Below are 22073 nucleotides of genomic sequence, written 5' to 3'. Positions count from 1 at the left end.
ATTCAGGAAGGATACGAGGGGTGGCTCAGCACCCAGATCGCCACCAACAGCTTCCAAGCCTTCCTCTGGGTGCAAGTTTTTCCTCGGTGGGGCTGTGTTGGTGCACAGGGCCGCAGGAGTGCTCAGGGCAGAACAAAACCAGCCCTGCATGCGCTGCGGAGAGCTCGCAGCTGGTGCGGCGCGTGGAAAGCGTCAGCCCCGCTGCAGGGCCCCAGGCAGGGCGGCAGCAAGGCAGGGCAGACACAACTGGGACACGGTGACAGAGGCAGCCATGCCAGGCCTGGCACATGCTCCCCGAAGGCCAAGGTGACAGAGGTGGCCATGCCAGGCCCAGTACAGCTCCCCGCAGGCCAAGGTGACAGCAGCGGCCATGCCAGGCCCAGTACACGCTCCCCAAAGGCCAAGGTGACAGCAGCGGCCATGCCAGGCCCAGTACACGCTCCCCGCAGGCCAAGGAGACAGCAGCAGCCATGCCAGGCCCAGTACATGCTCCCTGAAGGCCAAGGTGACAGCAGCGGCCATGCCAGGCCCAGTACATGCTCCCTGAAGGCCAAGGAGACAGCAGCAGCCATGCCAGGCCCAGTACACGCTCCCCGCAGGCCAGGGTGACAGCAGCGGCCATGCCAGGCCTGGCACACGCTCCCTGAAGGCCAAGGTCACCGCTGTCACAAAGGGAGCTTGGTGGCTTTCAGAGGCAGGGGAAAAACAACCCCAGTATCTTCTACAGCCCTAGGGTGAGTCTTACTCCCACTTAGAAGGGTTGTAAGGAAGGTTGTAAGGAAATTTAAGGAGGATTTACTTAGCTCCCCTCACACGCAAATACTTCTGGGGAGTAGAAACTATCATTTTGCAATGAAGTATTAATTTGTCATTAGTTAAATTTCACCAAACAGCCACATTTCACAACGTCCCCAGAAAGCCAAGAGCGAACACTGGTAAAAGAAGAGCCAGCCACTTCTCCCCATCTACAAAGGAAGTCTCCATCTCAGCAACAGCTGGCACAGGCTGCTTGAAAGGAGCCCAGGGCACAACTGCCCCCTTGCCCACTATTTCCCACCCCTAAGCCAGGCCAGGATAAAATGATGGCAGCTGCCACACACCCCAAGCTCACTCCATACAGGAACCGCAGAGCAGAGCACCCTGGTCCCATACTCCCTGAAGAAAGGGGGTTTGCACCTTCACGGTGCTGTGTCCAAAACCTCCACATCTGTGATGCTCAAGAAGGTGTTGAGACCAGAACTCAACCAGCACTCACTCACAAACTCAGGTGCTTAGGAGGATGCTGAGCTCAGAACTGTGCCAGCACTCACACATGAACTCATCTGACACAGACTCCTATCTGCTCATTTCACATACTGTCATTTCTGAGACACTCTGATGTTATCAGGAGGAATCTCTGCCTTTAAAATAGCCTCACCTGTGCCTGACATTCTCTAATGCACTATTAAATTAACTGGCTTCCCCTCAGTGCAGCTGTGGGGCTCTAGACTGGATGAAGTTCTGTGACTTCCATCCAGGGGCAGACCCATGCCCAGCAAAAGGCACAGCTGCTCACTTGGGACACATCCTTGTGTCCCCTTGCTCTGTCATTTGGCTGCTGCTGGCTCTAGCCAGAGCTGAGCCAAGCCTGCACTCACAGCCACCACATCACACTCATCCAGATAGCATGACCTGCACAGAAACTTCAAAGCATTCATCTGTAAAATGCTTTGAGCCATTTAATCTATAAACATGCAGTTTTGTACACTTAATTAATGTCCTTTCTGCTAAGCAGCCTTGAGTATGTTTCCAGTCTGCCCATACCTTGTTTTTGTGTACTATGGCAGCAGAGGCACAATAGCTTCTGAGAGCAGAGCAGGGCAGAGCATGAGCCCCAGGCCTGGTAAACACACATAGGAACTGGATGCTCACCGGATTTAAATAAATATGAGCATAAATATGAGCAGATGACAATGGGTTTTCTAAGCATCCCAGCAGTGTAGGCTGGCAGGAGGAATGCACCTCAAAGGAAGCAAATGTTCTCCCACCAGCAACTCCCAGGAGTAGGCTTAGATCTCTAGCCCAGGCACAAATAGCTTCCACAGGCATAGCTGCACAAATCCCTTCTCAAATCTCCAAATTAAACTCTGCTTTTTTGTTTTCAAACACTCTGTTTACTTATTTTGACAGGTTATTTTTCACGCAGCGCGTCCCCACTGCAGCTGAAGCCCCTCCCACTCCCAACCCTTGGCTCTTTTCTCTCCTGCGCTTCTCTGCTGTGCACGAAGGCTGCTCCAGGCTTGGAGCTGCATGGACCCAGCCACTGTTTGTCCCTGCACTCAGAAGACAGCCCCAACCTGCCAGCTGAGGCACTGCACACCCATCAACAGGACACGGGGCAGAGCCATGGCATAGCCTAGCCTACTGGGGAGTCCCCTCATTTAATGGCCATTCTGGGCTCTTACCTCCCAATCACCCATAAGGAAGAAGCAGAACATGAGCTTAAAAAGGTGAAAGGTGGCAGGTTTTCTACACCTGGAAGGCAAAGCCTGGGCAAAGCCACCCTGCAGCTTTAGCACCTCACCAGCGGCCATGGCGGAGGCTGCTGGCTACTGGCCACATTTGGTACAGCTGACACCAAAACTTCTGCCTCAAAGCCTGATGCCCAGCCAGAGGTTCAGGGAGCAGCTTAAATAAATCAGTTCAGAGAAGATGGAACACTTGATCCCCCAGATGGAGGAGGTACTGACAAAAAGAGATGGCACAAGCACATTGCAAGGTCACTTCGGATGGGAACTCACCTGATTACAAAGCACAAAGGAGACAAAAAAGCAAACAAGGAGCAGCAAGGCTGCAGCCCTGAGGAGCAGTCCCGAGGTCATCAGAGCCCTACACTGTGTCCTCCTGGTGACTGCAGAGTCACCTGGAGTCACCAAGGACAGGACCTTGGCATCCTTGTTGCATGGAGAACCCTACTTATTTCCCAAGGAAACGCTCTGTCCTCACTGATATTTATGCAGTTAGTGTAAGCCACACCATAATTTTCCATTTTCAAATCCATCTCCTCTGCTCACAAAAAGAAAATGCGCCTGTAAAGAAAATCACAAATAATGAGACACTTGAGATTTTTTTTTTCTTTTTTTTTTTTTTTCTTTTTTACTCTCCAAGAGACACTGCCATGATGCCAGATGTGGGTACAGGTTTACAGCTCCCAGGAAAGCACCCGGAGTACAGACTTGTGGTGCCACATGCCAACATCTTCACCTGCAGGAGAACTTTTACCTTTCTCTCTTCCAAAATCAAGTGCAGTGATGCTTATAAAATGCTCTGGAAGAGGGCATGCGAGTTCTTGGTGGCTTTTCTCACAGCTGGTGTGCCGGGTGGATCTCCAGAAGAGCAGAACGCTGAACCAGAGTCCAGCCATGGGGCACAGCACCTCAGGTGAACTGGCCATGTGGCCCCCAAGGCTACCATGGTCCCACAGCTAACCACAGCATCTGGTATGGGGCAACCAAGAGAAACCCAGGGTGGAACAATTCCAATAGGTGTCACATGGAACTCCAAACATATTTGGAATTTAACTTGGCAACAAGGATCAAGTTGTGCTGGTGGCCAAAGGTCAGTGGTCAGCTCCCAGATGGGTTGCTGAGAGATGCCAGGATTCATTCCCAGACTCAGATATTTAAAACACAAAATATTTTCCCCACTTCCTTTCACAGTGGAATTATTGCTAAGGAAACCAGTGCCGCAAATTCTGCATTTTTATTTCTCCACTGGAGGAAGCACAAGGCAAAAACAGTCAGCAACAAGGGCGGGATCCAGCATGGAAACATGAGACCACAAATATCACAGATCTGGCACCCAGCTGGGGAGGCACATGGCCCGAGCCAGCACCCTCCCCCTGGCACAGCATAGAGCCCTGGGGATAGACAGGGAGCAAAAAGCAGAACTCCCCACCTCAGGGAGCAGCCCCCTCCCACCCCTCTTGCAGTGGGGGATGCCAGAGATCACTGCAGTGGCACTGCAGCACTGGTCCCACAACTTACCAGCAGAACTGCTTTATTTTTAGGCACATTTATACCAAGACCAAACCATTGCAGAGACAAAACTGCAGGGGCATAAAAATCTTTTGCCTTATTATGTCTAGGAGTGGATAGCAGCTCTATCTGCAGAATTTCCCTTCAGCTCTGCTGGCAAAGCACTGAGTTTCTAGAAGAGATTGCACGACTTGTGCAACAGGATCATCTTCCCGCGTCCTCCAAGTGGATTGTGCTGTGAGTCATCCCCAACACAAACGTACTAATTATAATGAAGGTTTCATGTATTTAGTGCCAGGTCTCCCAGCAAATCTTAGCCCCAGTCTCACCAGAACAGGCAACAGAAGCAAATTCCCCAGCAACTCACAGCCACTGGCTGACACGCACCAATCCTCCGGCTCCCGGCCTGGCCTTCCTGGCATGCCCACGGCTCACAGCTGCCCACACCTGCCAGCTGCACATGGATTGGGGCAGGATCGGGGCAGGATCGGGGCAGGACTCAGACAGGAGCAGGGTAGGACTAGCCCCTCAGCAAGGCTTGGATGGATGGATGGACGGATGGATGGATGGATGGATGGACGGACAGACGGATGGATGGATGGATGGATGGATGGATGGATGGATGGATGGATGGATGGATGGATGGATGGATGGGTAGCTGGACCAGTATCAACCCCAGTGGCACACACCTGCAACCCGGGGTATCCCAGACAGGCATGGACAGGGAGACAGTCCTCTGATGCCAGTTTGCACTATTTAATAACATGTGGCAGGGACAGACATATGGCAGGGACAGCCAGACCTGTTTTTTTGGGGGCTGAGAGCATTCCCAAGAAAACAAAGAGAGCAGAGCCCCGCAAGCCTGCAACCGGCTGGTTCCAGGTACCTGTGGGCATGGGTGATCTTGTCATTACCACAGACCCATGCTGGAGTTTTGACTGGCCCTGCTGGGCAGCGATGTCCAGAGAGAGCCATGGCACGCTGGGGATCAAAGCCCTGCCCACTACCCCTTGGCCGTGCTCTTCCAAGCAGGCGAGGAATGAAAGCAGCCAGGAATCATTTTCTTTCGAGCCTGCCTGCAAACCAAAACACAGATGCCACATCTAATTTTAGGCCTCCCAGCCTTGAGAGTGTTCTCCCGAGTCTCTGAGTGAGCGGTGAGATAGTCATCTTAGGACACGCCGCAGCCGCAGTGGCTGTGCACCCGCCTTGACCCCAAGTCTGAAATTATAGGAGGGCAGAGGCACAGCAGCAGGGCACAGCATGGCCAGGAGTTAACAGATCCCTGCTGCTCCCAGGGGATCCTGCTGGACACACTGAGCTTCCTCCGCTAACTGCGATCAAGCACAGAGAGATTGGCCAGCCTCTCTGCTAACCCCAGGCTGCCACCTTCTCCCTGCTGGACATGACAACTGCTTCAACTCGGGCCATAATCCAAGGGTTTAAGCACCCATGTGGCAAAAGGGAGGGTGAACTGAACAAGAAGAGAACAGCTGCTCCCCCCGCAACCTTAGCTCCCATCTCAGCTCAGCTCTGCCCAACCCTCAGCACAGCTCCAGTGGGATGTTCTGTCCTGCAGTCTTCCCAGAACTGTGCTCTTCTTCCTCCTCAATCCACCTCCAACACAGCCCAGAATCAAGGACCCGGCACTTGGGCACAGGCTGTGCTGTAAACAAGAAAGGGAAAAAGTCCCTATGCTGCTATTGTTTTTCTAACCATTTAAAGATGCTGCAGGGGACTGGGAGCAGATTGGGAAGTAATAGATTTCTTGGTAAGGGGAAGATCCTATTATCCAGGAAAAGACTTTTTGACCACAGGGAACATGCGAAGACAAAGCCAATTACAGAGAGCCAGAAAAACGATATCCATGTGAATAGGCTGAGTTCAAGTTCATCGTGACAATGTCACATGTTTTGGAGCACAGAAGCATGCATAGGGACAAAGCCCAGGCCATCCCTCGAGGGTTACAGTCCACACCGGACCCAGTGCTCCAGACACGTGCCCCCCAGATCTGCCTTGCTAACAGAGCTGGCACTGCCAGACAGCAGGAGAGAGAGTGAGGGTGAGTTGTGGGGCTTGTTCTCAGTGTCTGAGCAGGGAGAAGCAGCAATGCTGATCCCACACCAAGCCCTGGGCTGCCCACAGAGGCTGACGGAGCTCCAGACACCTCTCCTTCCTGCGGGCAACACACAGCAGCGTGCCCACCCTCCAGGGACACGTCTGCAGAGGGAATGCTGCAGGACCCAGGGTGAGGAGTGGGGATGTTCCTCATACAGAGCAGACACAGAATCTGTGTGTGGTGTTCATGGGAAGTTGATGAACATCCACAAATGTGCACAGGCACACACACAGTTCAAGAGAAACAGTAAATCATACGAGCTCTCTTTGCAGGGGAATTTCATTTTCCAGTTAACGCACCTCATTGCTTCCCAGATGAAAGCTTCAACAAAATCAGCACAAAAATTCCTTCTCTGTATTTCCCTTTCAAGTGGAAAGTGGAGCTGCTGAGATATCCCATTCCAGCCCTCCCAACAGCAGGTCGGGAGATGTGCAGACACTGCTCTGCTGACTGGTGCGAGGGGGAGGAGGCAGGAGCCTTCGCGAGGAAATTTGTGATACAGAAACTTGTGCCTGGACTCTGTTCTCAGCACACAGGCCAAGGTCAAAGTGTTTTTTTCTGCCATTTCTAACCAGCAAAGAAGCAAACATAGCTAAAATGTGAAACAGCAGCCAAAATGCTGAGGTCTGGTAAAAACACCACAGAAAGAAGTGTCGTGTCATTTTGGGAGAGACAAGAAGCCCCCTCCATCCACCCCCAGGCAGAGAGAGCACAAGGGGAGGAAGCAAACTCCAGGATTTTCCCACCTCATCCCGGGAACTGAACACATCCTATGTAAAATGTATTCTGGAGATCTGCAGCCTCCCCTCTGGCATTTGCAGGGATGGCTCCTGCTGGCAGCAATTCCAGAAGCACTCAGCGGGATGATGGTCTGGTGGGTGAGGACGCTGCTGTAACACAGAAAGACTTGCTCTGAGGTTCTTCCCAAAGCCACTGGCTACAGCCAGACCGTGTCTAGTCCCTGCTGGAGCATACTGGTGCAGAGGCAGAGGTCACCCACCAGAACGCACCACCCATCCTTAGGTGACAAAGCCAGGCAGGACAGGGCTCGGAGCAATGTGGTCTAGTGGGAGGTGTCCCTGCCCAGAGAGGGGAGCTGAATGGAATGGGCTTTAGTGCCCCTTCCAAAAAAACCATTCCCTGAGTCAAGGCTCCCCAGGCTCCAGCAAGAGCTGGATCAGGCAGCCAGTGCCCAGGACATCTCCCCAGCAATGCCTGTCACAGACATCTGGAAGGCAAATCCTTATGGCTGCTGTGATGCCCAGCACAGGAGGGGTGGCTGGGACTCTGCACAGAGCCCTCAAACAGCTCTCCTGCTCTGCACAACCCGAGCAGGGCTCTGCCAGCTCAGGCATACCCCAAGTGTGTCCCAGGAGCACCCAGAACTCAGGGCAGACACGCCAAATGGTACATGTGCCTGTGCCTGGCTGCTTGCCCTGACTAAAGCTGCCCACAGCACTCCCTCCCCGTGCCAAGGGTGTCCCAGGCCAGCACTGCCAGTGTCCCAGTGTTGGTGGTTCTGCACTGACTCTCCCATCCTGACTTAAGCCATGTCTTTTGCCCCTGGAGTTGTTTGGGAAGTGATGGAGCCTTGCCTGTCATGAGGTGCTCAGCACGGTCCACCCGGCCACCAGCAGCCCCACGTGCCAGGCAACATGACAGACTGGCCCCCTCAGCAGAAACAGGGGCTCAACCCAGGAACCATTATTTACTTACTAGGATGGACTCCCTACTCCTTTGGATGGCACAGGGAAGCCACGGGGACACCTGTGGAAAGCATGGGTGTAATCCACCCCTGTGGACATCCTAGCTGCCTGGGGCCGGGTGCCCTGAGAAAAGGGCAGAAGCTATAAATACCTGGAGAACTGGCTTATACGTTTAAGATTATTTCTATTATTGCAAATCGCCTAATCTGAGGTCTGTGTCCCTACAAACCAATCCCACCACTTCTGAGGACGTGTCAGCACCTGACTTTGTTCTCACTATTTGCAGAGGCGTCCCCGGGCGGGAGCTGGGGAGCTCCGAGCCAGAGCGCAGCAGGTGACCTTGCTCTTTCTGGCCTCTGTTCAGACTGCGCTAACCGAGGAGCAAGCGGCACCCTGAGAGCAGCTCAGCCAAGCTGACCCAAGGCAAACCGAGCCTGCCCTCCCGTCCCGCACAGGTCCCCGGGGAGCGGCGGCTCCTGCGCGCTCCCGAGGCGCCGTGCTGCACTCCCGTAACCCCTCTCCTGCAAACACTGTCGCAGGGCTGGACAGGGGCACTGGGGCCACTGGAGGTGAACGGGCCAATGGATGGGGTGCAAAGTCCAGCCCTCTGCAGCAGGACGGTCCCCAGCAGCCGGCACAAAGCCAGCGCGGCCCCGCGGGACCCCAGGCTCAGCCGGGGCTGCGGCCACTCACACACCAAGGGGCTGCTGTCAAACCTCAGCCCCTGCCCCCCGGAAAGGGACAATTCCTCTTTCCAAAGTTGCCTAGAGGCTGAGTGAATCGCTGCGCGTGAGTGCTTCAGCAGTGAAGTCCTACTACCCGCGGAGTTTTTATTAGTATTAGAGGATACTTTGAATCTCACTTAAAAACGCCGGCAAGAAGAATCGGGGTTGCAACGGCTAGATTTAAAGCAGAACAAAGCACTGCCCTCTGCAAGCACCTGACCAGGGTGAGCTGGACTCCCCCCACAAGGAGATCTCCCCAGAGAGGCTCGTCGCTCCCTCTGCCCCTCACCCAGAGCAGGCAGGGGGATTGGATTAAGCGTGGCTGGACACGGATGAGTAGCACAGGCAGATCAGGGAAGGCAGGCAGCAGTGGCAACGGTGAGAGAATATGGATGGAGAACCTCCGTCACAAGTCTTTGCCATGACAACTGGGCCAGTTCCTTTTTATTTCAATGAGCTCCCTCATAGCACTATTACTGTTAACAAACAGGGCTGGCTCTGGCCCCCACAGTGTGCAGCAGCCATCGATACCAGCGCCACCAGCCGCTGCCAAGGCCACCACTGGGCATGCCTGCACTGCCACCCACTAAGGGGTGATGTGACCATATCTGCCTCTTAATTGTTTACCAGGCATAAACGCCCTGCTACAACAGGAGATGGGACATCTGCCTCCTGTGCATGCTGCATGCTGGATCTCAGGAGGAAAAGAAACAGCTGGAAAGGATCCAGCACCCCCCACAGGAAGTGTTGCCATCGCTGTTTTCCTATGAACATGGTGCAGGGCTGGGCTCATCCAAGGTGAGAGCAGATCACTCCGGTCAATGCTCACGTCTTACCCAATGATGACCCCAACGGGAGGTGCCTGTGCCCCCTGTGCCACATTACTACATGCATGTGGTGGCACCAAGCCACCCTCCCCAGGCTGTCCATGATGGTTTTGTGGCACTTTGCATCAGTCTGAGGTGCAGATGTGCCTTTTGCAGAAAATCTTCCAAGAAGAAAATTAGCTTGCACAAAGTAATGAGGCTGAGGAGCTGTGCAAGGAGGTATCTTTACTTTTCCTATGTATTTCCAATATTCCAGAGCTATCCGCAGCTGCACCGATCTCCAGGATCTACCAGGGCAGCTCTCAGAAACAAACAGTTTTTACTAGAAGTCATAGAAAGTCTCCTACTGAATAGTTCTCTTTCAGTAAACACTCATTTGATAAATTTTAAATGTTCCATGGGATGATGAAATAAATACAATTTCTTTCTTTTGTAATTTTAGTCCACAATCACTAGCAGAAACAGCAAACACCAACCCAGCAGCCTCCAGTGAGTGATCCAAGTCTAGAGAGGAACCGGCAATGGAGAACTGGCAAACTGGAACAGCCACCTTCTAACAAGCAATTTATAAAATATTAATGAACATCCACGCCAAGAGTGGAATTCACAGGACTGACAGAAAAACACAAAGAACTGAGCTACTGCTCTCTACTACAACTTGTTCTTAACCCCGAGTAATGAAACTGTGTTTTCGTCACACCAAGACATGACAAGATTTTCATTACTTTGGGGAATTTGGTGATCTCTTCCTGCAACACACGGCGGTGTTTCCAGCTTTCCTCCCAGCTCAGGAGCATCCTCCCCTTGCCATGCACAGGCTGACCTCTGATCCGCTCCAGTTTCCGCTGCGCGTGTTCCTCCCACTGCCCATCTGCAATCTGCTCCCATTGGGACACGGAGGTGACCCCTGGCACGGACACAGAGCAGGCTCTTGTCTCTGCTGGAGCCCAGCACGGCCTTGGAGGGTCCTGCTGTGGGAGTGTAGGGAGCTGGCATCCTCCCTCGGATGCTGCTCACATTCGCTGCCTCGCTACAGTGTTTCTGCTTTCATTCTTCCTGCGCCTGTCCCACACCTTCCTCGCTCTGAGAAAGGAGACAGAGGCAGCGACTTCCAAGAATCGTGGGCTCCGTGCCATGGGGACACAATCCCAGCTCCAGCACCCACTGATGCCCATCTCCAGGGGCTGGTACCTGTGCCTATGAGAGGGATCCTGTCCCAGGGGAAAAACCCATCTCCGCAGTGGGAATCCTGACCCGGGAGTCACCCCTGCCCCCTGGGCTACAAAACACGGTCTATCCCACGTTCCAGATCAGTATTTTGACACACTCTTCTGTCCTCAGAAGCTGCACTAAAGCACATCCCGTTATTAACTGGCTCTCAGTCTGGAACAAAATTCTTCTAGGAGGAAAACCAACAGTTATGCCAGACTGGCTGCAGGGTGTGGTGTGGTGCAAAGCACAGCTCATCTGTGCAATGCATAAATACCAGAGAATCTTTAAACAACGGGAAGAATGTAAAAGCTGTACAAGCAGGAGAAGAGCTGCCATGAGCAGATCCTGTGTAGCTCCCAGCGCTGAAGCTTCAGGAAAACACACAAAATACCTGTGTGACTCTGACCCACCAATACTCTTAAAGCTTTTTGTGGATTGTTTCTTTGGCAAAACTTTCTGATTTCTCAGCTGCTGCTTTCAATACTTTCAATAAAGTCTGTCCTTCCACTGCAACCAGCACTTGAGAGGAACCAGGGCAGAATACTCACTGCCGATACCACACACAAGTTTGTGGAACCAGCTTCCAGAGGGTGTAAGAGCTCAAAAACTCAAGACATTTGCAAAAAAGGATGCAAAAACCTAGAGGAGGATGGGGCAAAGTCTGCCTTTGAGCAGTGAAGAGTCAAAGAGATGCTGTGTACCCTCAGAGCAGCTGGGTGGGTCCCATGTGGATACCCTACATGACTGCCCTCCACAGCCCAACCCCAGAGAGGTCACCCGTCTCCTCCTCCCAGCGGTAAGGGAGAGCTGGGGCACAGGAAAGCAGGGAAGAGAGGGAGGGACAGGCTGAGGAGGCAAGGGAAAAGGAGGAGACCATTTTATGAGATTTGACATATGCTCAGGAGTGAGGAAAAGGAGCCACCAGTGCCATGCTCCAGCAGAGCACCCGCTTGGCTGCTCCCCCAGTCCTGAGGGGTTCTCCTTGCCGAGCACAGCTACAACATCCCTGCAGCCTCAGCGTATTGTTTCACAACCTCAACTCCAGCCATGACAGACATGCACCCTGCCACAGCCTGTTATCATGCCTGCTCATGTTCAACCAAGCCCTGAGTTCTCTAATCCAGCTCCAGCTGGATGATCATCATCATCGTGTGCAAGGAAAGGGTGAGAAGCGCTGAGGAAGAAATTTATTTATCTTTTCTTTTCTCCCTTTATCAGGAATTGTTAACAAGCTTCAGCGCATCCCCAACTCTCCTGGCCACCAGAGGCTCCCCACCCATGCGTCCATAGGGGCCAAAGGGACTGGCTGCCCACACAACATTCTGCTGTGGTTTTCTTGTCTTCAAAGAAATGTTTATGTGCTATATATCCTCAGCCAACTGCCAGAGCAGAAAGGACACACTGGCAACAGCAGACAGGAGGGTCAGCCCCCTCCGAAAGGCTTTGGAGTTCTGCCAGTGCAGCGCTGGGAGTCCCCAGAGCCCTCCTGGGACTGGAATGCCAGAGCACCTGCTCCTGGGCATGGACTGGGAGTGAGGGCAACCCTGAGAAAGACCTCCTGCCTCATTCCATCTCTGGTGTAACAGCTGCCCTTCACCCCTTCACCTCTTTGTCAGCCTAATCTCCTCCCTCCATAGGAAGGAATTACTGCAGGTTTTATCTGTAAGCCTATCACAATTACAGAGCTGAAACGATTACAGAGCCATCGAGCCAGGTGATGAATGAACACGTGGCGCTGGTCCAAACCGACCACAGCCAGACTAGGGAAGGGAACCAAAGGCTGATGTAACCAGCAAACACCAGGATTCCAAACAGTATCAGCACCAGGTAACAGTAGTGATAGCAAATGTCACTTAAAAACGTCTGAAGCCACATGGACAGTAGATTTTCCTGAGCAAAAAGCTCCTTAAATACTTTTCTCCCCTTTGATTCCATTGATTCAGTAACAGCTCCATCTCTGTTTCCATGTCATTCTAAGCCAGAGGCCACCCCCTCTATTCCGCCGCTGTAATTTTTCTTCTGCTGGCAGAACCTTGGATTTATTCTGACAATGCTCCATCTCACCCCTGAAACAGGTTATTTAGCCACCTCAAATACTGCTGGTAGTAATGATGCAACAACCAGAGCACAAAGACAAACAGCTCCAAGACCACAGAGTAACAAAACCACAGATTAATTTGCTAATTTCTTGTAAGACTGACTGGTGCAGTCAGGAACGCTGTACCAAAAGCTTTAAATTAACCCAAATTGTGTTAATAACCACAGTGTTTCTGAGATGTGCCAGCACCTCTTAACCCTGACACTCCCCCAAATATTAAAAACTGCTCATGCTTTAGTGTTATATGAAGGGTGTTTAACTCAAAAAAAAAATCTACCCATACCTAGTCGCAACTGCAGCAGGGCAGAACTGGAGCTTGGGAGAACTTCATCTGGGAGGGAAGAACCATGATCCTGCTGGCAGATAGAAGGAGCATTCGGAGAGGAAAGAAAGTAGAAGCAGCTCACCTTGAAATGCTCCTTTTTCTCCAAAGTGAGGGGGGCTGTGCCTCTGCTCCCAGCAGCACCCCGAGGGACAGGGCTCTGAGGTGCCCACTGTCCCCGGCTTGTAAAGCCCCACAAATTCCCCTCACAGAACACTGAGGCTGCATCCTCTAAGGCTGTGAGGGGAAAGCTTTATGTGCAAGGTCAAGTAGGGGAGGAGATCAGACCTAGCATCAGACAACACAGGGCTGCAGGTCCAAAAGCCAATAATTCTTCCATCAGGGAATTTTAGTACAGAGCCTCTCAGCTCCCATGAACCTTTCTTCCCACAGGCACTGCTGCCTGGGATGCTGCTACACGATCCACCGCTCCACAGGGGCAGCAGAGGCTGTTCCTGTGCTGGCATCCAGAGATCCAGGAGAAAATGCAAAGCTGCAGGAATGGGCCAGCAGCACGCTGTAAAGCTAATGGAGACTTTACTAGGATGAAATGTAAACCTGGCAGCAATTAACACATACGGCCTGAGCCAGACCATGGCCAGTGATCCGCTCTTCTTACGGTGTTTGAAAATTACATCGGAACACAGAGAGACGATGTCACTCCTTTACACATTTGCAGCAGCAGGGTAGCGCTGTACAAGCCTTGGAGTTTTATGGACAAGACAATGGTCTTGTAAAGGTTGCTGTGCCAGGTCTAACCCTGCTGATCCCACAGAAATCTGCCAGGGGAAGCAGGCACAGCACACCCAACAGAGCTGCAAGGAAGAGGAGCATACAGCACTTCCCACAGGAATGAGGGAGATGTTGTTTTTCTCTAAGGCAAGACTCGGGCAAAATGTACCTGCTGCTGCCTAGTCCAGCCTCCAAGACTGGCTGCAGACCTCCATGGGACCCCACACCTGCTCTCCTCAGCGTGACATTCCCTGTCTGTGGGCGGTCCCACTGCACAAGCTCTGCAGGAAGAGTGGCCTCACAGAACAAACCTGCATCGCCACCACCAGCATCCAAACGCTGAACTTTTCCAACTTGATTCCTCCCCGCCCCCTGTGTGCTGATTCCAGCAGAGGTTTATCCAGAGGCACACCCGGAGCTTACAAAGCTCCTGCCATGTACGAAGCTCACAGCTGGATGATGCTCACACCTGCACTCTTTCTGACCTGTCATTACTTTTATTCTTTTTTCTTTTGCCAAGCCCTTGACATCTCGTGCAATCCCCCAGTAAATCACTGTGTGGATGGAAATTGCCCCAGTACCCAAATGAAGCTGTGAGCATTTAAAACAGAAAAAAGCCCAGAGGCAGTGCACTTGCTTGGCACTAACCTAGAGGTAAAATCTAATTGTTCATTTTAGCCTTTTCTCCCAGCATCTGAAGCATCACGGGGTGAGTGTGTGGATGCAGGACTCCCACAATGCAAACCCCAGCTGAGGTCTCACATGCTCCTGGATGGGGCTGCCTCTGAGGCAGCAGAAAATCCCTGGAGCAGCCCTTTCCTGTCCCGTTCTCACCAGCTTGGCCACATTTTGCTGTGCTGACAGGTGAGCATGCAGGTGCTCACAGCTTTTAATGATGTACAGGTATTTTACAGAGACCGTTCATCTTTTTTTTTTTTTTTTTTTTTTTTTTAAGTTAATCCACCAGGAAAAAATATTCCTGATTGAATCCTACTTCTTAAAAAACAAAACAAAACAAAACAAAAAAACACCACCACCCTCCCCTCGTTCATTCCCAAAACTTGTTCTAGCTCTCCTTTAAAACACATCTTCTACCCGTACTTAAAACAGCCCCAAAGCACAGGCGATGTTTCTCTGCCAGTACATTCGGGGTTTCCTGCTCTGCACAGGGCATTCCCGGCAGGCAGCTCTCGGCGAGACAAGTTGCTGGGAAGATTTTAACTCGATGTCAAGATCTGTCCGTGCTTCGGGGCACAGAGTCCCGATCTCGCCCGCTCCCAGCGGCCAGGAGCAGCGGGAAAACAGATGCGTGAGGAAGCGAGATAAACACAACGACCTCACAGGACGGCGGGGACACCGGGCGCGCACCGCGTTATTCCTGGAACGATCTCGCCTAGTCAATCCCAGATGACAGTATCCCGGGAAAAGGGAAAGTTCGGCGGCGGAGAGGTGCACCAAAGCGGGAACAGCCAGGACATAGCGCGGCTGGACCCGCGGGGAGCGCGGGCACCTGCGGCAGGCGGCGGGAAGGCTGCGGACGGTGTGGGATGCCGGTGGGATGCCGGTGGGATGGGGGGTGCAGAAGGTGGATAGCACGAGGGATGCGGGCACAGGATGTTGCTGTTGGCGGGGGGAGGGATGCAGGATGCCGGCGCCGGCGGGAAGTACGGAGCAGGGTGCGCATGCCGGTGCGCTGCGGGACGCGAGTACTCACCGGAGGTCGCCGTAAGCGCCGGCGTAGCCTTCGACCCAGGGCTCCAGCTCGCTCTTGATGCCGGGGGCGGGGGCGGCGAAAGGCGCCCGGCCCGGTGGGTACCAGGCATCAGCAGGGCACTCGGGAGGCCCGGCGGGCGGCTCGGGGCACGGCCCGTAGAGCTGTCCCTCCTCGGCGAAGAAGGTGGGCCAGGGGGGCGCGGGGCCCGGCGGGACCAGCTCGGCCCCGAAGCGACACGGGCCGCCCCAGCCGCAGCCCGCGGCCGGCCCCGCCGCGCTCTCCAGCTTGACGCGGCCGAAGCCGCGGGGCAGCCCCGGCCCGGCGGGCGGCTCTGCGGCCAGGGCGGCCTCGAAGGCGGGCGAGGGATCGCGGGCGGGCGGCCGCGGGGCGCGGGGCGGCCCGGTGGGCACGGCGAACATGCAGTCCTCTCGGGGCAGCGGCTCGGCCGGGGTCTCCAGAGCCTCCAGCGCCAGCCCCATGGAGGCGGACACGGCGCGGCTCAACTGCCGGGCACTGTCGCCCAGAGCGTCTTCTTTGTCCGCCGGTTCGGTCTCGGGCGGCGGCAGCAGCGGCATCGCTCCCGCCTCGCCCAGCAGCTCCCTCAGCTCTCCGGCGCATGGGAAGGACGAGCCCATGGCGGGGCCGGCGGCCGGCAGCGCCTTACCGACGGCGCGGGGCTCGGGGGGCGGCAGGCAGCCCGGCGGGGGCGGCAGGCAGGCGGGGGACTCCGGCGGCGGCCGGGGACTCGGCGGGCAGGGCGCGCTTAGCGGCGGCTGCCCGGGGCCCGGTTCGTCTAGCGGCGGCTGGAAAGCGTCGCAGACGCTCTGGAAAAAGCTCTGAAAAGCCCCGCGGAAGGTCCTGCCCGCCGGTCGCGGGTAGACGCGACCGACCCCCAGCTGCACCTCCATGCTCGCGGAGCTCGGGGCAGCGATCGCGGCAGCAGCGGCGGAGCCAGGAGAGGGCGGAGAGCCTTGGCAGTGCTCCCGGCCGGACCCCCGCGGGCCGCCTACGCGTGGCGCTGCTCCGCGGCGCCCATGGCAGCGACCGCCGTGCACGGAGCTCGGCGAGCGCAACAGGCAGGGAAAGTTGTCGGCGGGGGTGCGGGCAGGTGCGGCGGCGGAGCCAGGGGCGGGCGGGGGCGGCGGCGGGGAGGGAGGCGCGGCGGAGAGACCGCCCCGCGCCGCGACTCCGCCGCGGTTAACCCTGTGACGGCAGGGATGCCCGCCTGGCCCCGGGCTCGGCGCGGCCCCACCGGTGCCTCTGGAGCGGCGCGGACGCGGAGCCGCAGCCCTGCCGCAGTGTCCGGCCTTGGCGCCTCAGCGGGCGGGTCGGAGCTGGATGAGGCTGCCCGGCCCTGCTCGCTGGGGACATCGCCCGTCGCCGCGGCCCCGGGGTGAGAGCCCGACCGGCCCCCGCGCCCCGGCTGGGCGGGACGGGGCGGGACGGGGCGCGGCGGCGGCTGTCCCGGTTCCCAGCTGGACTGCTGATGAAGCGGGTGCGTGCGGACCACCCGCCCCGGGCCGGCTCGACTGCTCCCCCGCTGTCCCCCCGGCTGACAGCTGGCGCAGCTGGGTGGGCTTAGTCAGAAAAATGCTTCTTTTCGCGCTGGCGTGCCGGCTCTCAGAAGCTCCCCACCCCCGGCTGGGCCCGAGCCGACCCTCTCACCTCGTGGTTCACCTCCTGCCTGAACACCGGCTGCCTGGTTCCACCTCCCACTGCTCCGCGTCGTGCCACAGCCCCCGCCTGCCAAAGTACAAGCCACCCCGTGGGCATCCCCACCCGGGTCACGAACTGGGATGAAAAACACCTCGCTAGCAGGAAAAATTAGTGCGGGACCTACCGTAAACAAGGCTTGAGCTCCCCTTGCTGGTCCTGGAATAACAATCCTAAAGCAATTTCTGGGAGCCACTATCCCCGGGCAACCTGGGAATGGAATCATTTTCCTTCGAGGGAGCTTAAAACAAGCCCCTACTTAGGTTACTTTGAGCCCCTTTGGAGACAAAGGGGAAAAAGTCATAAATAAGCAGAGCCCGTGGGGAAAACATAGATACATATCCCATCTTTTAAAAGCTTTTTTACAAGCTGTAGAAGATAAAAATAAAAATCGAAGTCCAGCCAAGCAAAATTTGGCAATGTCCTCCATCCCGCCTGCGTGATCAGAGCAGCTGGAGCAGGGGGAGCAGGGCTGGTGCGCCAGTGGGGACGGGATCACTGCCGTGGCTGCTGGAGCCCAGGTCGGCTGCAGGCAGGGGCTGCCACCCCCCGAGCCCTGGCAGGCCTAGGGCTGTGCCCAGCTCTCCCTGGCCATCGGTGAGGAAGAGCATTTGCAGAGAAACTTCCCCAGCCCTTGCATGTGGTTTGAAACACCAAGTCGGGCTCTAATGCCAAGTCCCACAGCCCCTGACGCACAGAAGGCAGCTCAGCTAGCACCTGAGATGGTAAAAACCAAGGGAGATGCAGTAAGATATGTGCTGCCAAGTGGATGAGTGTTCCAGGGGCTTTGCTCTTCCAGCCTTTCAGAGCTGACAGGCTTCTGGAGTGAAATATACAGACTCTGGAAAACATCCAGGGGAGGATTCTCACTATCAGCCCCAAGAAATGTATTGAGAAGGGCCGAGGGCTGGGACTACAGCATGGAATCACTGCAGGAACAAGGGCCTCTACGCCTCAAACAAGACATGGGTTCTGACCAGAGAGCTTTGTTTGATCCCACTGTTCCCACAAGGAGGAAATATCCTCAGCTTGTGCACCCTGAAACACCACAGCCTGCAAACCCCTCAGCAAAATTCAGAATTTTATTGTTCAAACAACTTTCCTATCTGGGATGGGACCTGTTTGGCCCTCAGCTCCTAGCTCTGGAGCTTTGGCTTTGGTGCTGCTCATGTTGCCTCGCCCTTTCCTCTCTCTGCAGCATCCACAGGCCCCTGGATTTCCCCCGTTTGAATGTTGCTGTGGGGTTTTTGGAATGCTGAGCGCTGCAGAGCTTCAGCAAGTGAGACTGCAAAATGGTTTGTGTACTTCAGCCTGCACAGCCAAATTCAGTTCTGACTGATGATCTGTGGTAAAGATGTTTTCAATTTATTTCTTTAACAGGCATCTTCCAAGGTTTTTTTTCTTGTTTTTTTGTTGGTTTTTTTTTTTTTTTTTTACTTGGTTCTCAACTTTCATTTAAAATTGATGACATGTTAGTGGATTTTCTGGCTGTATATGTGCAAAACAGCATATGCTACGCTTAAAGGCTCTGTGTATTTTAATTTTTATACTTGGTTGCCAAAGTCATCACACAGTGTTCTAGAGATGTCCTTTTCCAAGCTTGAATTTGATATGGATTTCAATTATAGTTTCCCATTCTCCCAGCAGCATATACTGAGGTAATCTGTATCTGTACATGGCTGTAAAGTGTGAATTTAACATCCATTTTACCCATGCAGGTGTTTATAAGATTTTCCCCACAGGCTGAGGTCTGAGCTGTGTATGTCACCAACAGTTTGGTCTTTCAGTTCTAAGTCAATTTAAATGCCTGAGGAGTGAAAAAAATTGAAGATGATGAACTCGACTGTGCATCATAGAAAAGGCACTTTGCCCCTGGCCTCATCGGAAGCAGAGAGCTCCAGTTTGGGCAGGGGGAGATGCTAAGGAAACCTAATCCAGCAAAACATCTTTGTCTTGAAGTGTATAAATAGTCCCACTGAAATCTAGGAAATACTCCTGTGCTTAAGGTTAAGGATTCCCTTAAGTGCTTTGCTGGATCAGTACCAAGACGATTATTTACGAAGTGCTGTCAAAAACACTGGACACCAAGAAAAAACTTTTTCTGGTAAAATCCTTCGGCTCAGAGTGTCCTGTGTCGCTACTCAGAACTGCAGCAAACAACATTTTTTCAAGGAGATAGGGGTCATCCCACGAAAAAATTACCCTCTAGACCCAAGAGTAACAGGTTGTCGTTTGCTTTGTTGCCTGAAAAAATATTCAACACCAGGTGATCCCTAAGAGCTCAAATCTACAGCCACAGAGAGCTCAAACGCTATCATCACTGACCGGCAGAACTTACCAGGAACAGAATCAATCATTTTTCACCATTAGTCTTTAGTAAAATGAGGCCAGTAAGGCAGAGTCCAGCAGTTTTGCTTCCATTCCCTGAAGTCATTTGCAGGCATAACCCATTAGCCGTTGCTCACTGAATTACTATGATTGCACTCCTCCTTTTGTGCCATCCCAGCTGTGAGGAGATGTCAACAGCCATGAACACCAGTCTGTGATACACCTGGCCTGCCAACATCCCCTAAATGGTGAACTAATGGAGTGTCTTCCAGCTACAGCAGCCTGCATGAGAAAAAGAGGACTTGTTTCTGTGAAGCAATGAAAATAATAAACAGAGATTCAGAAAGAATCACAAGCACAAGTGCTGTGTCCCACTCCCCGCCGGGACAGAGGCAGTTGGATGAGCCAGAGGCACTTTGAGCCTCAGTGGTGCCTGTGCAGGTTGGGACATGTCTTTGTTGTCACCTAATTGCCCCTGGGCGAGGTTGTAATTTAGGGGAAAGCAACATGCACGCAGGTGAGGGAGACTGGTTTGTGCTCTCCTGGATGCTGTGGCCAGGGTGTGAGCCCATTAGCCCACACCTGTGGGCAGCCACCAGGCAGGAGCCTGTGGAGCACCAGGCTCATTAATGCTGCCTCCCACAGCTTTACCTCATTATTCCATCCACTCTGTTATTCTTAGGCTGTCAGAGCTACACAACAATACAGTTTTCTTAAGATTTCAAGTATTTTAGCCATTTGTGTCAACCCTGGATTGCTACTGCCTTGTCTCATCACACAGACCTGTGAGTTCACATGGGTGAGTAAAAAGGCTTTAAAATTTGCCCTTGCAGGAAGGTGCAGACAATGTTTACACCTTCATCTGTTTTAATTCTACACGTTAATAATGACTCACATCTCTCACAGCTTGCACCTTTCTGATTTAGGGCACAGGTTGCTTAACTCCTCCTTGCACCTCTCTTTAGTGGCCAACACTGATGTTGCTTTTATCCAAGAAAGCATCAGGTGGCCCTGGGGCAGGAATCATCGGTCCCTCACTGCTGCCCTCAGTGAGTTTTGATCAAGCATTTGGGACAGAGCAGTGAGAGGATACAGCAAGCCTTCTCTCAGCAAGGGGGAAGTGATTGAGCATTGTCACCTCTCAAAAAGCAGAAAAAAGAGAGTTTGACCAAGTCCTGGCTCGCAGAAGGATTCCCTGGCTGGACCCTGCCCAGGGGTGGCATCAGCCCAGCAGCATCAGAGGGGGGCAGACCTGCACAGTGCCTCTCAAATGCCTTTGTTCGCATCTAGGAACAAATCTTGCCTTAAATACAGGGCTAAGCGATGTCTTAGGTAATACTTCTGGAATAGTTACAGTCACCTGAAATGTTATTCCTCTCTTAGCCCAAATTCATTCCTGTCACCACCACAGAATCACTAGCATGTTTTCCTTCTCTGACAACTTGGAGGCAAATTCTCAGAACAGCCTGTACATGCACCTTAGTGAGACGACTGAAGTGCTTGGTCCAATTTGATCAATCCTTGCGGTGCTGAGAAGAACACAAATCTTCACTCCTTAAGAAATACACATTTGTACCGTTTCCCATGTCTTACACAATTGCCTTTTGGGCAGAGTTTGGAGTTTCTCAGGAGCCAGAGGAGTGATATACTAATGATAAGGTCCAATATGAAATCTGGTCAAAGGCAAGAACACTGACAGATCAATTTTCCCAGTCTGGAGCTGGTAGAAGATTGGGATAAGCCCACTTCCTTTGCTCAGCAGGGATGCCCCCCTAAAGTGAGATGCCAGAGGCTGATGGAGGTTCAGTGGCTTCACTGAACCCTGTGGGCACTTTAAGCTGCCTTCAGCAGACCAGGGCTCATCCAGGCTTCAGTGTGGAGTTGTGTTTGGTTCTTGCTGTGCGTTTGAATACGCTGAGGATTTCAAGAAGTGTCAGAATGTTTTCCTTGATCTGAAGTTTCTAATGCTGCTGGTCTTTGTCCCAGCTCAGCAGGTACAGCTCTTCCCCAGCACACCTCAGAGGTCACTGTATGTGTTCTGGTTTCCAACACTGCTGTTTAAAGACCCTGTAACTCATCTAAAGAATATCAGAGTGGAAAAGTCTGTCAGGGCTCACCTGAGAGTGACTGAAAGTATGAGGTTGTGTTGGCCAAATGTAAGAGCTGCTGTGGGAAGGAAATTGCCCTTTGGAAACTTCAATAAAACAACACACCTTTCTCATGTTGTTACAGCACAGCTCACAATAACCCCAATGCAATGTCCTAGAGGTGAAAGGCTTCATAATTTACTCATAGGCTTATTTTTACTGGTCCTTGGATACTGAGGTGTCCATTATTTCATCAGGAAAACCTCCCATGCCCTTTTAAGTCATTCCTCTTGAACCTTGACTTCTGTCTACATTCTTCCCATCTACTGACTCTGAACGCCCTGCCTCCCTTCACTGAGCATGGAGCTCTTCCTGCACGGGCTGGTGTGACAAACACTTTTTTATTGCCTGTAGGGCCAGGCAAGCTTCTGAAGGGGAGAGTTTCCATCTCTCCTGTTCTCCCCTGTATGTGGT

General features: G+C 53.4%; 1 protein-coding gene across 1 annotated transcript in view; it reads right to left on the bottom strand.

Annotated features, from left to right (window-relative positions):
- LOC120765465 (androgen receptor-like) overlaps positions 1 to 16458 on the bottom strand; it is a 41190-nt gene extending 24732 nt beyond the window's left edge. Inside the window, exon 1 of the mRNA XM_040090356.2 lies at positions 15472 to 16458. Coding sequence (XP_039946290.1) covers positions 15472 to 16379 — 908 coding nt within the window. The 5' untranslated portion in view covers positions 16380 to 16458. The remainder of the gene's footprint in view (positions 1 to 15471) is intronic.
- Between the last annotated feature and the right edge of the window lie 5615 nt (positions 16459 to 22073).

This window comes from Hirundo rustica, chromosome Z, assembly GCF_015227805.2.
Source record: "Hirundo rustica isolate bHirRus1 chromosome Z, bHirRus1.pri.v3, whole genome shotgun sequence".
In the NCBI taxonomy this organism is placed as follows: Eukaryota; Metazoa; Chordata; class Aves; order Passeriformes; family Hirundinidae; genus Hirundo; species Hirundo rustica.
This window is presented reverse-complemented; position numbering and strand designations above follow the sequence as displayed.